This window comes from Staurois parvus, unplaced genomic scaffold, assembly GCF_062004578.1.
Source record: "Staurois parvus isolate SC_StPar_1 unplaced genomic scaffold, SC_StPar_1.0 ptg001362l, whole genome shotgun sequence".
NCBI classification, from domain to species: Eukaryota; Metazoa; Chordata; class Amphibia; order Anura; family Ranidae; genus Staurois; species Staurois parvus.
In genome coordinates, this window is record NW_028319158.1 from 102863 (window position 1) to 116224 (window position 13362).

The window sequence follows — 13362 nt, forward strand, 5'->3', positions numbered from 1 at the left end:
AAATGGGTTTTACACTGCAACTCCAGCCTAAATTTTGTATTTTGCATAGTGATTCTAAGGCTCATTTACACTTGTCGCTGTCATTGCCTCTCCTCTGAAAAACTCTCCATGGTGGATCGCCTTCAGAATTACTTAACAGATGACTCAGAGGCAGGGGCGGACTGACAACTCATGGGGCCCCCGGGCAATAGGGGATCATGGGGCCCCTGTGTCCTCACCCACACTCAAACCACAACCCAAAAAGGGGCATGTCATGGGGCCCCTTACTGATCCTGGGCCCTCGGGCAGTGCCCAAGTGCCCGAATGGTCAGTTCTTCCCTGCTCAGAGGTGATATGTTGCCTCCTGGACACAGGGCTCTGGATAAGGGGGTACCTCCTGTCCTCCTGTATGGGGCCCAGGCCAGCAGAGGGGCCCAGGTAGCTGGGTGAAACAGATGTGGACAGGGAGGATGATCGGCATGTTGGGGGAGGGGTCAATTACTGGAACCAATCACTTGTATGGCTCTCTCTGCAGCAGCTGAAAGTTGACGTTTCTCCTCTCTCTCCCGCTGGCTTTCAGTTGCTGCAGAGAAGAGCCATACAGGGGATCGGTTCTAGTAATTGCCTCCTGCCACACCCATCACCCTCCCTGTGCACTATACATATCACCCTGCTGCCCAGGCCCCTGTGTGTGCCCCCACAGTGCTGCTGTCTTCCCTCCTCTCTTTTCCATTGGCAGCTGCAAGTCCACAATAGGATCCTTCAGGATAGAGAGTGGGGGAAGGGTCTAATATGTCACATTTACTAGCCTCTTTCCCAAATGAACACAATGAGTGGTCAGTACCAATCACTTACTGTGTTCATTCATAACTGAAGCATTGTAAACTATATTTTTTTTTGGGGGGGGGGGGAGAGAAGGCCTGACAAGTTGGCTGTGTGGGGCCCCGTGGTTTCTAATAGCAACCCTGCCTGGACACATTAGGTTGATTTACTGACGGCAAGTAGACTGTGTGCACTTTGCAAGTGCAGTTGCTCCAGAGCTTAAGATGGGTACACACGGAAGCTGGCAGTCAGTCGTTCTACAGGGGAGAGTTCTATGACAGAGGTGTAAAACTTGTTGTTATAATAAAGATGGCATTGTATAACTTGCACCATATTCCATGTTCTACTTTGCAGATATTACGAGAAAAAGGCGGCCTGGTCTCAGGTATCGAATCATGGCCTGTGATTGGCCAGTTTTCCAGTATTGGTTCGATGGGAACCGACCACACCAAGTGGCTTCACTCTGAGTTTGGTGAGAGCCTGAAGATGTTGGGGAAAGGGGTGAAGACCCTTCTGAAAGCAGAGAATCCTCTTCAGCTGGTACGGATGATGGGTTGTGTTCTTCGTTCCTTTATTGTTGGTGTTCCACTGATACAGTGTTTTTTTTTTTGTTTGTTTGTTTTGCTTTGTAAATGCTGCTTCTATTAACCGCTTCCCGACCACCCTATAGCAGAAGTACTGCTACAGGGCGGCAGGAATGCGCAAAATCACGTATATTTGTATGATTTTGCATTTCCAGGTAGGGGGCGCGTGCTTCCTACCCGCGTTGCTATTGGCTGCATGGCATGTCAATCACCAGGTCCCGGCCGGGACTCGGTGATCGCCGGTGGAGCTGACAGGGGAGAGGTCTGTATGTAAACAACACAGATCTCTCCCCTGTCAACAGGAACAGGCTGCTTTCTATTACAATACAAATCAGCTTGTCTACATAGTAAAACACACACAGCACACTATGTAAAACGCACACAGTTAACCCTTTGATCGCCCCAGATGTTAACCCCTTCCTGCCCAGTGCCATTAGTACAGTGTCAATGCTTTTTATTAGCACTGATCACTGTATTAGTGTCACTGGGGATGTCAGTGGCAGTTATTCAGTCCCCCCCCCCCCCCCCCAGTGTCAGAATGCCCGCCACAATCCCGCAGTCCCGCAATAAGTTGATGATCGTCGCTATTACTAGTAAAAGTTCAGTATATATACCGCCATTTGTAGATGCTATAACTTTCACGTAAACCAATTAATTTACATGTGTTGGGATTTTTTTTTTTTTTGCAGACATGTAGCAGAATACATTTTGGCCTAACTGTATGATGAAATTTGTTTTTTTTTTTAAATTTTCTTGCTGGATATGTTTTATAGCAAAAAGTAAAAAATATTGGGGTTTTTGTTAAAATTTGCAAAAAATAAAAATCACACAGGTGATCAAATACCACCAGAAGAGAGCTCTATTTGTGGGGAAAAATGTGCAATGTTGCATGACCGCGCTGTTGTGAGCTAAAGTAATGCAGCGCCGTATCAGGAAGGGGGGGGGGGTGTAAATTCTCTGGAGGGCTGGTGGTTAAATTATATAAAATAATCTATGCAAACACTTATGCAGGGTTTGTGATATAAAGTGTAATGACAGTATAGTAGTCAATATTTGTCCACACATATGTGGAAGTTATACACCTTCATTTAAAACAAGAAAAACCCAAAACCCTCCTATCATTTTCAGCCAAGGAGGCTGCCATCTTAGCCTCTGTTTGATCTGCAACTGCTGTGATGCTGCACATATGATCAGTCATGACCGTTTGTTTGACAGCACAAGTAAATGTGACCATTAGTATTCCTGTCATGCCTTGAATGTAACTGTTTTTTGAAACTGTTAAATCATTGGGTTTAGTTCCGCTTTAAAGGAATGAAAGAGTTGTGGTTGGCCCCTGGAAGGTGACATGGGCTCACCCAATGCCCTGGGTCAGTTGGTCTTTAAGAGAGCTCCTAAAGGTTGCAATGAACCGGAGATCCCAATAAGTAGTCCTGGTCTGCTTCGCTGCTGCTGTCACCAGGTCATGGCCCTCAGGATTTCACCACCAAGGAGTTGCAGGAACAGGGATGGCTAGTGACTGGTGTGGAGACTGCAGTACAAGATGGTAGGCAGAAGGGTATTCAGGTCCAGGCAAGGGTCTTGACAGGCACCAGGCTGAAACGTAGTCAGGTCCAGGCAGGAGTCTTGCCAGGCAGAAGAGTAGTCAGCTCCAGGCAGGGGTCTTGGCAGGCACCAAGCTGAAGCGTTGTCAGGTTCAGGCAGGGGTCTTAGCAGTCAGAAGAGTAGTCAGGTCCAGGCAGGAGTCTTGGCAAGCTGAAGTGTAGTCAGGTCCAGGCAGGGGTCTTAGCAGTCAGAAGAGTAGAAAGCTCCAGGCAGGGGTCTTGGCAGGCACAAGGCTGAAGCGTAGTCAGGTCCAGGCAGGATTCTTGGCAGGCAGAAGAGTAGAAAGCTCCAGGCAGGGGTCTTGGCAGGCACAAGGCTGAAGCATAGTCAGGTCCAGGCAGGGGTCTTGGCAGGCACAAGGCTGAAGCATAGTCAGGTCCAGGCAGGGGTCTTGGCAGGCACAAGGCTGAAGCATAGTCAGCTCCAGGCAGGGGTCTTGGCAGGCAGAAGAGTAGTCAGGTCCAGGGTCTTGGCAGGTGGAAGTATAATCAGTCACAGACAAGGGTCTTGGCAGGCACAAGGCTGAAGAGTATTCAGATCCAGGCAGAGATCTTGGCAGTCAGAAAAGTAGTCATGTCCAGGCAGGGGTCTTGACAGGTGGAAGTATAGTCAGCTGTAGGAAGGGGTCTTGGCAAGCACAAGGCTGAAGCATAGTCGGGTCCAAGCAGGGGTATTGGTAGGCAGAAGAATAGTCAGGTCCAGGGTCTTGGCAGGTGGAAGAATAGTCAGTCTCAGGTAGGGCTCTTGGCAGGCACCTGGCAGAAGAGTTGTCAGGACCAGGCAGGGGTCTTGGCAAGCAGAAGAGTTGTCAGGATTGATCTGGATCACCATTGGTCAGGCAATCTCACAGGTGGGTGCTTTGGTGTAAACATCCATATCAGCAGAACAGGGGAGGCCATTTTAATTTGCATGGATCCCACAATAAAAGAGTGGTCAAGTGTGGATTCATTGTCACAGTACAGCTTGTATATTAATGTATGTGTAGCTGGGAAAATGTGTTTTTCCTCAGTCCATGCCCACCTACATCTACAAAACTAACATCAACTTATCTTTTACAGATCTACCCCTCTGTGGATAATGTCAGGACAAGTCTGGAAGGTTACCCTGGTGAGTTACAGCTAAATCATTATATTTGGTTTTTTTTTCCTATCTTCCTTTTTCTCTCTCCAAGGGGATGACAATGGTGTTTTATTGTCAGTGCTGACCTTGCCCATCATGACTGTTTGTCATATACCATGCTATGCCTGCCTCAACTGGTCATTGACTGTTCTTGAACTCTGATATTTACTGTGACCAGCATAACCTATGTTGTATGATATGTTGTACATTAGACTGAGCTCCTTTTATTATATATGGCTTCGCTGGTATCCTTGTATATCATTGCAGAAATTTGAATAAAACGTACATCTATTTAAAAAAAGCATTAAAGGGTTAGTTCACCTATGCAGGTAAGGGGTGTCTGTAGATAAAAACAAACTGTGAAGGTCTGACCAAAGTTGAAGACCATTTGGTAGGTGTAGGCCAATTCTGTACCTCCTGAAGCCTGATTGAAAAACTCCCAGAGATGCCACCATCCCATCTTGCCTTGTTACTAGGATTTTGCTAATAGACTCCATAGGTGAACTATGCCTTCAAAGCACAGTGGCATGATTGTTAGAATGGCCTTCCGGAAATGAGGACCAAGGTCCAGTTACTACCAGTAATGCTATCTGCATGGAATTTGTGTGTCTGTATGACTGTAGAACATTAGGGACTGATGTGAATTATATAATGTTAAAGTCTTGCTAAACCCAGGACCCCGCATTCACTATATCTGGTCTCCCCGGACCCCGCATTCACTATATCTGGTCTCCCGGACCCCGCATTCACTATATCTGGTCTCCCCGGACCCCGCATTCACTATATCTGGTCTCCCCGGACCCCGCATTCACTATATCTGGTCTCCCCGGACCCCGCATTCACTATATCTGGTCTCCCCGGACCCCGCATTCACTATATCTGGTCTCCCCGGACCCTCCATTCACTATATCTGGTCTCCCCGGACCCCGCATTCACTATATCTGGTCTCCCCGGACCCTGCATTCACTATATCCGCTCTCCCCGGACCCCGCATTCACTATATCCGCTCTCCCCGGACCCCGCATTCACTATATCCGCTCTCCCCGGACCCCGCATTCACTATATCAGGTCTCCCCGGACCCCGCATTCACTATATCCGCTCTCCCCGGACCCCGCATTCACTATATCAGGTCTCCCCGGACCCCGCACTCGCTATATCCGCTCTCCCCGGACCCCGCACTCGCTATATCCGCTCTCCCCGGACCCCGCACTCGCTATATCCGCTCTCCCCGGACCCCGCACTCGCTATATCCGCTCTCCCCGGACCCCGCACTCGCTATATCCGCTCTCCCCGGACCCCGCACTCGCTATATCCGCTCTCCCCGGACCCCGCACTCGCTATATCCGCTCTCCCCGGACCCCGCACTCGCTATATCCGCTCTCCCCGGACCCCGCACTCGCTATATCCGCTCTCCCCGGACCCCGCACTCGCTATATCCGCTCTCCCCGGACCCCGCACTCGCTATATCCGCTCTCCCCGGACCCCGCACTCGCTATATCCGCTCTCCCACAGTACACAGAACATGGAAATGTAATTATTTTGTTAATATAAACTGCTAAATCCCTTTTCTCATCAGCAGTATATAGCAGTCTTGTAACTTCCATCACTGTCCAGCCGAGGACTGGTTAATGCTTGTAGGAGGAGTTTCCATTCTCCCCTGATTGACCTGTGAGGCTGCATAACCCCTGACCCTCTGTACGGACAGTGCTGATTGGCCCTGTGCTGATCATATGCACTCCTCCAAGAAAGAAACATTCTCTATCAATACACACCAAACTGAGCATGTGCATCTTGCCCCCAAGGCTATATTCTATCAGCAGATGAATTGGGGACAGTAGAGGAAGGGGAGGATCAGAGAAGACAGGATGGGACATTGGAGTGTAAGCTCCTCTGGAGAATGTCAGAGCTATATACATGTATGTGTGACATTCTCCAGAGGAGCTTACACTCCAATGTCTCACCACAGTCACACATACATGTATATAGCTCTGACATTCTCCAGAGGAGCTTACACTCCAATGTCCCACCACAGTCAGAGCTATATACATGTATGTGTGACAGTGGTGAGACATTGGAGTGTAAGCTCTGGTGCAGAGACTGATGTAATCAGTTAAAGTGTTAGTCTGGTCAAAACCTAACTAAGCTCAAACCTGCTCCCAACCCAATTCTAAACCGATACTAACTATCCTGTGAAATACATTTGCCTACACTTACCTGCCTGCACTTACCTGCCTACACTTACCTGCCTGCACTTACCTAATCTAATGGCCCGTCTGGTAAAGTGATCTCAGCAGCAGCCAGCTTCAGGGGAGAAGAGAGCGCAGCGACCACGGCTGCAATGCCTGGGCGGTGACATTCCCCACAAGCCTACTCTAGGGCAGGGGTCTCCAAACTGCGGCTCGAGGGCCAGATGTGGCCCTTTGCTAGGCTTTATCCTGCCCTTGGGGCACTATTCCTCCCAATGATATGAAGCAGCGACGCCAACAATGGGCACTATTGATAACATTTATGTGGTACTTTTCCTCCCATTAATACCAACGATGGGGCACTGCTCTTCCTCCTACTGACCACCATCCCTGAGGCCATGTTTATTCTCGCTGATGCTCGGCCTGAAACATTTTCTACCCCACTGGCCACACTCCGGCCCTCTTAAAGTCTGAAGGACGATAAACCGGCCCTTTGCTTGAAAAGTTTGGAGACCCCTGCGCTAGGGCATCTGTTTTCTGCTGTCCCTCCTCTCCCATGAAGTCGGGTCTGAGAGCCAATCACTTGACTGGACTGGAGCGCCCTTAAAATAGGTAATAATGTACATCTTTCCTTTACAGGATAGTTAGCACAGGGCTTAGGATGGGGGTTAGGCTGAGAAAGCATTAGCCCAAACTGCTACTTTAAGTGTTCCCTGTACAGCACTGTGGTATATGTCAGAGTTATATAAATATATAAACACAGTCACACACTATTGTTATTATACATTTATTACAGGTACTTATATAGTGCCATCAATTTACATATATATTGTACATTCACATCAGTCCCTAACCCTCAAGGGGCGTACAATCTAAGGTCCCTAACCCTCAAGGGGCGTACAATCTAAGGTCCCTAACCCTCAAGGGGCGTACAATCTAAGGTCCCTAACCCTCAAGGGGTGTACAATCTAAGGTCCCTAACCCTCAAGGGGCGTACAATCTAAGGTCCCTAGCCCTCAAGGGGCGTACAATCTAAGGTCCCTAGCCCTCAAGGGGCGTACAATCTAAGGTCCCTAACCCTCAAGGGGCGTACAATCTAAGGTCCCTAACCCTCAAGGAGCGTACAATCTAAGGTCCCTAACCCTCAAGGGGCGTACAATCTAAGGTCCCTAACCCTCAAGGGGCGTACAATCTAAGGTCCCTAACCCTCAAGGGGAGTACAATCTAAGGTCCCTAACCCTCAAGGGGCGTACAATCTAAGGTCCCTGACCCTCAAGGGGCGTACAATCTAAGGTCCCTAACCCTCAAGGGGCGTACAATCTAAGGTCCCTAACCCTCAAGGGGCGTACAATCTAAGGTCCCTGACCCTCAAGGGGTGTACAATCTAAGGTCCCTGACCCTCAAGGGGCGTACAATCTAAGGTCCCTGACCCTCAAGGGGCGTACAATCTAAGGTCCCTAACTCACACTAGGGACAATTTAGACAGGAGCCAGTTAACCTACCAGCATGTCTTTGGAATGTGGGAGGAAACCGGAGTACCCGGAGGAAACCCACGCAGGCACAGGGAGAACAAACTCCAGGCAAGTGGTGCCGTGGTTGGGATTCAAACCAACAACCCTAGTACTGCCAGGCAGAAGTGCTAACCATTTAGTCACTGCGCTGCCTAGTTGAGGGTTGGTTGGGGGAGGAGAGCAGGGTAGGTAAGTGTAGCATCTTAAGATGCCAGATTTGCAGTGACAGGGTCACAAAGATATTTGAGATTTTTTTTTCTATAATGTGACATTTTTTTTTTTTTAAACAAATTTTGTTGGCAGAGGCTAATTTCAGTAAAATGTATGCAAAAGCCAAATCTAGTTCATGGAAGTTCTCCATTCATCCCAGATCACGCTTTTCCTACATCTGTTTTTCTTTTGTTTATTTGGTTAGTTTTTACAATACAAGGCAGTTGCAGCAACATTTGTCGCTGTGGTAAAATGTAACTTCTATATCCGTTTCATGTGAATGAAGGTTGTGAATGTTGCTTCAGTTTTAGAACATCCTTACTTTCAATCCTGTTGTTTGTCATGTAGACCTATTTTATTTTATTCCCTTTTGTGTTTTGTAGCGGGGGGCTCTCTGCCTTACAGCATCCAGACCGCCCAAAAGCAGCCATGGCTCCATTCCTATTTCCAGTAGGTAACAATCTGCTATCTCGACTTATATGTGGCTTCATAGAAAGGTTTCTTTTTCTCCGTAGACCAGATAATTTTAGAGCTTGGGATTTAAGTTCTATTTTCCATATATTGTCATTTTAACCAGCTGTCGACCGCAGATAGCCGAATGACGGCTGCACTGCGGCCGGCCAGTTCTGAGTGGACGTCATATGACGTCCTCCCAGAACGCGCTCTCCTGCGCGCCCCAGGGGGCACGCACCCGGCGATCTCCGTGATCGCTGTGTCCTACGGACACAGCTGATCACGTGATGTGGTAAAAGGCCAATCACAGCGGCCTTTTACCACGTGATCAGCGGTGTCCAATGACACGCTGATCAGAGGGAAATGCAAGTGCCGGTTCTCGGCTGCACTTTCCTCACGCTGTCAGATCGTGAGGAAAGTACTGCTGAGAACCGGCAGTTGTCAGAGTGGGGATCGGCACCGATCATCAGGGCACTGATGATCAGTGCCCTGATGATCGGTGCCCAGCAGTGCCACCCGCAAGTTCCGCCCACCTGTGCCCAGCAGTGCGCCCGCTATCTCTGCCCACCTGTGCCCAGCAGTGCGCCCACTAGCTCCACCCACCTGTGCCCAGCAGTGCACCCACCTGTGCCCACCCAACTGTGCCCACCAGTGCCACCCTCCTGTGCCCACCCACCAGTGCTGCCCACCAGTGCCACCCACTAGTGCTGCCCAGCAGTGCTGCCAGTCAGTGCCCAGGGGTTGTGCCAGTCAGTGCCGCCAGTCAGTGCCCAGCAGTGATGCTAGTCAGTGCGTGCTATCAGTACCTATCATCAGTGTCACCTATCAGTGCCGCCTATCAGTGCTGCATATTAGTGCCGCCTATCCGTGACACCTCGTTAGTACTGCCTATCAGTGCCCTTTAGTGCTGCCTATCAGTGCTGCCTATCAGTGCCCATCAGTGCCGCCCATCAGTGCCGCCTCATCAACGCACATCAGTGAGGGAGAAAAAATACCTGTTTGAAAAACTTTATAATAGAAACAAAGAAACTTTTTTTTTTTTCAAATTTTTTGCAATTTTTTTATTTATAGCGCAAAAAGTAAAGCGCCCAGTGGCGATTAAATACCACCAAAAGAAATCTCTATTTGTGAGAAAAAAATGATCAAAATTTCATATGGGTACAATGTTGCATGACCGCTCAATTGTCAATCAAAGTGCGGCAGCGCTGAAAGCTGAAAATTGGCCTGGTAAGGAAGGGGGTATAAGTGCCCGGTAGGCGAGGGGTTAAAATATAATTTACATAGCCCACTTGTCATAAAGGCTGACTCCAAGATTTACTGTGACATTAAATAGTTTGTTTGGGTTTAGCTGGGCTTTCTCTGATTGGCTGAGGCGGGTGGATGACATCACAATCTCCACATCAGCCAATCAGGGGAAGCTTTGTATTCATTCATAAAGGCAAGGTTTCCTATGAATGGCTGAGCCCGACTTGATTTTGTTCCTTGAACAGGACAGAAATTCTCCTTCCCGCTGCAGGAACACCGTACCGTATATTGTATGTAGCTGTATACTGTGTACAGCGAACCTATTGAGCACATCTGCTAGTAAAGGAAATGGTTTGTTTGTGCCGGTTTACCTCAAACAAACAATTTAAAGTGGTTTTAAGGCTCATGTTTTTTTACCTTCGTGCATTCTATTCATGAAGGTAAAAAAACCTTCCGTGTGTAGCAACCCCCCCCCCCCCGACACTTACCTGAGCCCCATTCCAATCCACGAGAGCCTTGGTTCTCCGGGAACTCTCACTCCTGATTGGCGAAGACAGCAACAGGAGCCATTGGCTCTCGCTGCAGTCAGTCACAGCCAGTGAGCCAATCAGGGGAGGAAGGGGGCATGACCAAGCTGCGGCTCTGTGTGTGAATGGACAGAAGGGAGGGACCAGGAATGCCAGCTGGGGACCCGAGAAGAGGAGGATCCTGGCTGCTCTGTGCAAAACCATTACAGAGCAGGTAAGTAGATCATGTTTGTTATTAAAAAAAAAAAAAAGACTTTAGTATCACTTTTAAAGTCATAGGAAACCTGGAGCTTTGATCAGTTCAGCTCTCACATTTGTACACCTCCTATAGACAAGAGTAAATTTATGGACCTGTTTATCCAGCAATAACTTTGTCATTATTTAAGATAACAACATAGAGTAATAAATATATATCAGAACATGTAAAAGAGGTTAGTTCAGGCTCTGATCCTATGGAGAGAGAAGATCATCCTCTAGTGATTGACAATAATGTGATGAACGCTGAGAGCAAGGCTTGGATTAGTTCCCTGAATAAAGACGATAAGAGTAAGGAAAAAATCCCCGGTCTCCTCCATGGACCATAATCAATGGGTAGAAGTCTAAGCCCTAGTCCACTCCAAAAGCCCCTGTCCTGGTTGGGTCTGTCACAGTATCAATGAACAGTATAGAAATCACAGCAGCAACTGAAAAATGGTGAAAAATGGACTCCACCTTTCTGTTATGTGTCTCTATGTGCCACACGGAGAAGAGAAAGAGCAGCAGAGAATTGTCTGAGGATTTGAGAACAAAAATTGTGGAAAACCATGGACAATCTCAAGAGATTTTAATGTTCCAGTATCCACTGTGTGCAACATCGTCAAGAAGTTTACACTCCATGGCACTATAGCTAATCTCGCTGGACATGGATGAAAAAGAAAAATTGATCAAAGGTTGCAACAAAGGATTGTTCAAATGGTGGATAAAGAGAACCTCTTATTTGTCTTATAGACAAATTCAAGCTGACCGCCAGGACCAGGGTACAACTTTGTCCAATCACATTATACGACGCCATCTGAAGGAAAAGGGACGCTATGGTAGGAGACCCAGGAGGACCCCACTGCTGACACAGAAATATGGTGGGAGACCCAGGAGGACCCTACTGCTGACACAGAAATATGGGAGGAGACCCAGGAGGACCCCACTGCTGACACAGAAATATGGGATGAGACCCAGGAGCACCCCACTGCTGACACAGAAATATGGGAGGAGACCCAGGAGCACCCCACTGCTGACACAGAAATATGGGAGGAGACCCAGGAGCACCCCACTGCTGACACAGAAATATGGGAGGAGACCCAGGAGGACCCCACTGCTGACACAGAAATATGGTGGGAGACCAGGAGGACCCCACCGCTGACACAGAAATATGGGAGGAGACCCAGGAGGACCCCACTGCTGACACAGAAACATAAAAAAGCCAGATTGCAGTTTGCCAAAACTTACCTGAGGAAGCCAAAATCCTTTTGGAAGAATGTGCTGTGGACAGACGAAACATAATGACAGCTTTTTGGTATAGCCCATCATTCTACTGTTCTCAGAAAAAGCATTTAGGCCTTTGCAGAAAAGAATACATCCCTACAGTCAAACATGGTGGGGGGTCACTGATGGTTTGGGGTTGCTTTGCTGCCTCAGGCAGTGGATTTCTTGACCATGTGCATGGCATTATGAAATCCTGAAGACTACCAAAGAATTCTGGGGTGCAATGTAGGGCCCAGTGTCAGAAAGTTGGGTCTCTGTCAGAGGTCATGGGTCTTCCAGCAGGACAATGACCCAAAGCACACGTCAAAAAGCCCCCAGAAATGGTTTCAGACAAAGTGCTGGAGAGGACTGAACTGGCCAGCAATGACTCCAGATCTCCATCCCATAGAGCTCCTGTAGAGAGATCTCAAAACAGCAGTTTGGAAAAGGAACCCTTCCAATGTGAGAAACCTGGAGCAGTTGGCGAAAGAAGAGCGCTCCACAATTCCAGTAAAGAGGTGGAATAAATTCATTTATGGTTATAGGAAGCCGATGATTTCAGTTATTTTTTTCCAAGGGGCGTGCTACCAAATATTACACTGAGGGTGCCAATCATTTTTATAGAAGAAAATGTGACTTTTTAGGCACAGAAGCCTAAATGTTCCTTTATTCAGCATCACATTGTATCTAAAAAGTATCTGATAAGTTCTTATTGTACAATTCACCCACAGTGAATATCCCAAAACCCACCTAACAGTCGTAATGATGGCAATCAATGGTTACAGTGTAGAGAATACCAACAGAATAATCCTGTAGAGGGGTAATGGATATTCATATAATGTAGGTAATGTCCGACATGTTTCGTGACGACAGTCACTTCCTCAGGGGCTAGCAATATCTAGAAAAATTGCATATACTTAAACAACAGGGATACATATCAAATTAACAACGCAATATAATATTATAACATTTAGCACTTACAAAATAGACCAATATGCACAGGACAATAGTGGACTCCTCTTGGGTCAAGGTATGGAGAAGAAACTCCAGAGGTCAGGTATGGGGCTGCTAGAACAGACACAAGTCAGGCAGGGGACCCACAGGAATCCTCAAAGGGCTGAAAACCCACGTATTGGAAAACAACACAGGAAAAGAGGAACCAAAAAGGCTTAAGAAAAGACTTCTACATAGACTGAGAACGGCCTTCTGAGCAGTACCACTTCCTACATTGATGCCTAGCTTCCTAAGAAGTATTTTACCTTATAATATGGTAGGACTGACATACATGTGTTCACCGGAAAATGGGAGATAACCACATCAACTAGCAATCCAAAGGAAGGGCTTGTGATCAAAAAGAGACAATAGAAAGGGGGGGGGGTGCCTGTAAGCCTATAAATGGCAAAATATATAATTACCTCATTAATATAAATGTCCCCCAAGATTGTGTTCTAAGGCAGTGGTGGGCAACCTTTTTTTTTTCAACTGAGCCAAATCTCGCCAAAACCACAAATGAAATTTATTTTGAGAGCCACATTTTAAAAACTGAAAATACATCCCCCATATAGTACTTCATCCCCCATATAGTAATTCATCCCCCATATAGTAATTCATCCCCCATATAGTAAT

General features: G+C 47.5%; 1 protein-coding gene across 2 annotated transcripts in view; it reads left to right on the forward strand.

Moving 5' to 3' along the window:
• TDP1 (tyrosyl-DNA phosphodiesterase 1) overlaps nucleotides 1-13362 on the forward strand; it is a 207973-nt gene that overhangs the window by 52432 nt on the left and 142179 nt on the right. For both annotated transcript variants that reach the window (XR_016308296.1, XM_089661659.1), the window contains exons 10-12: nucleotides 1156-1341; nucleotides 4046-4094; nucleotides 8398-8464. Coding sequence is in view for 1 of the 2 variants with exons in the window: in XM_089661659.1 (XP_089517785.1) it covers nucleotides 1156-1341; nucleotides 4046-4094; nucleotides 8398-8464 (302 nt within the window). In the remaining variant the exon portion in view is untranslated. The remainder of the gene's footprint in view (nucleotides 1-1155; nucleotides 1342-4045; nucleotides 4095-8397; nucleotides 8465-13362) is intronic.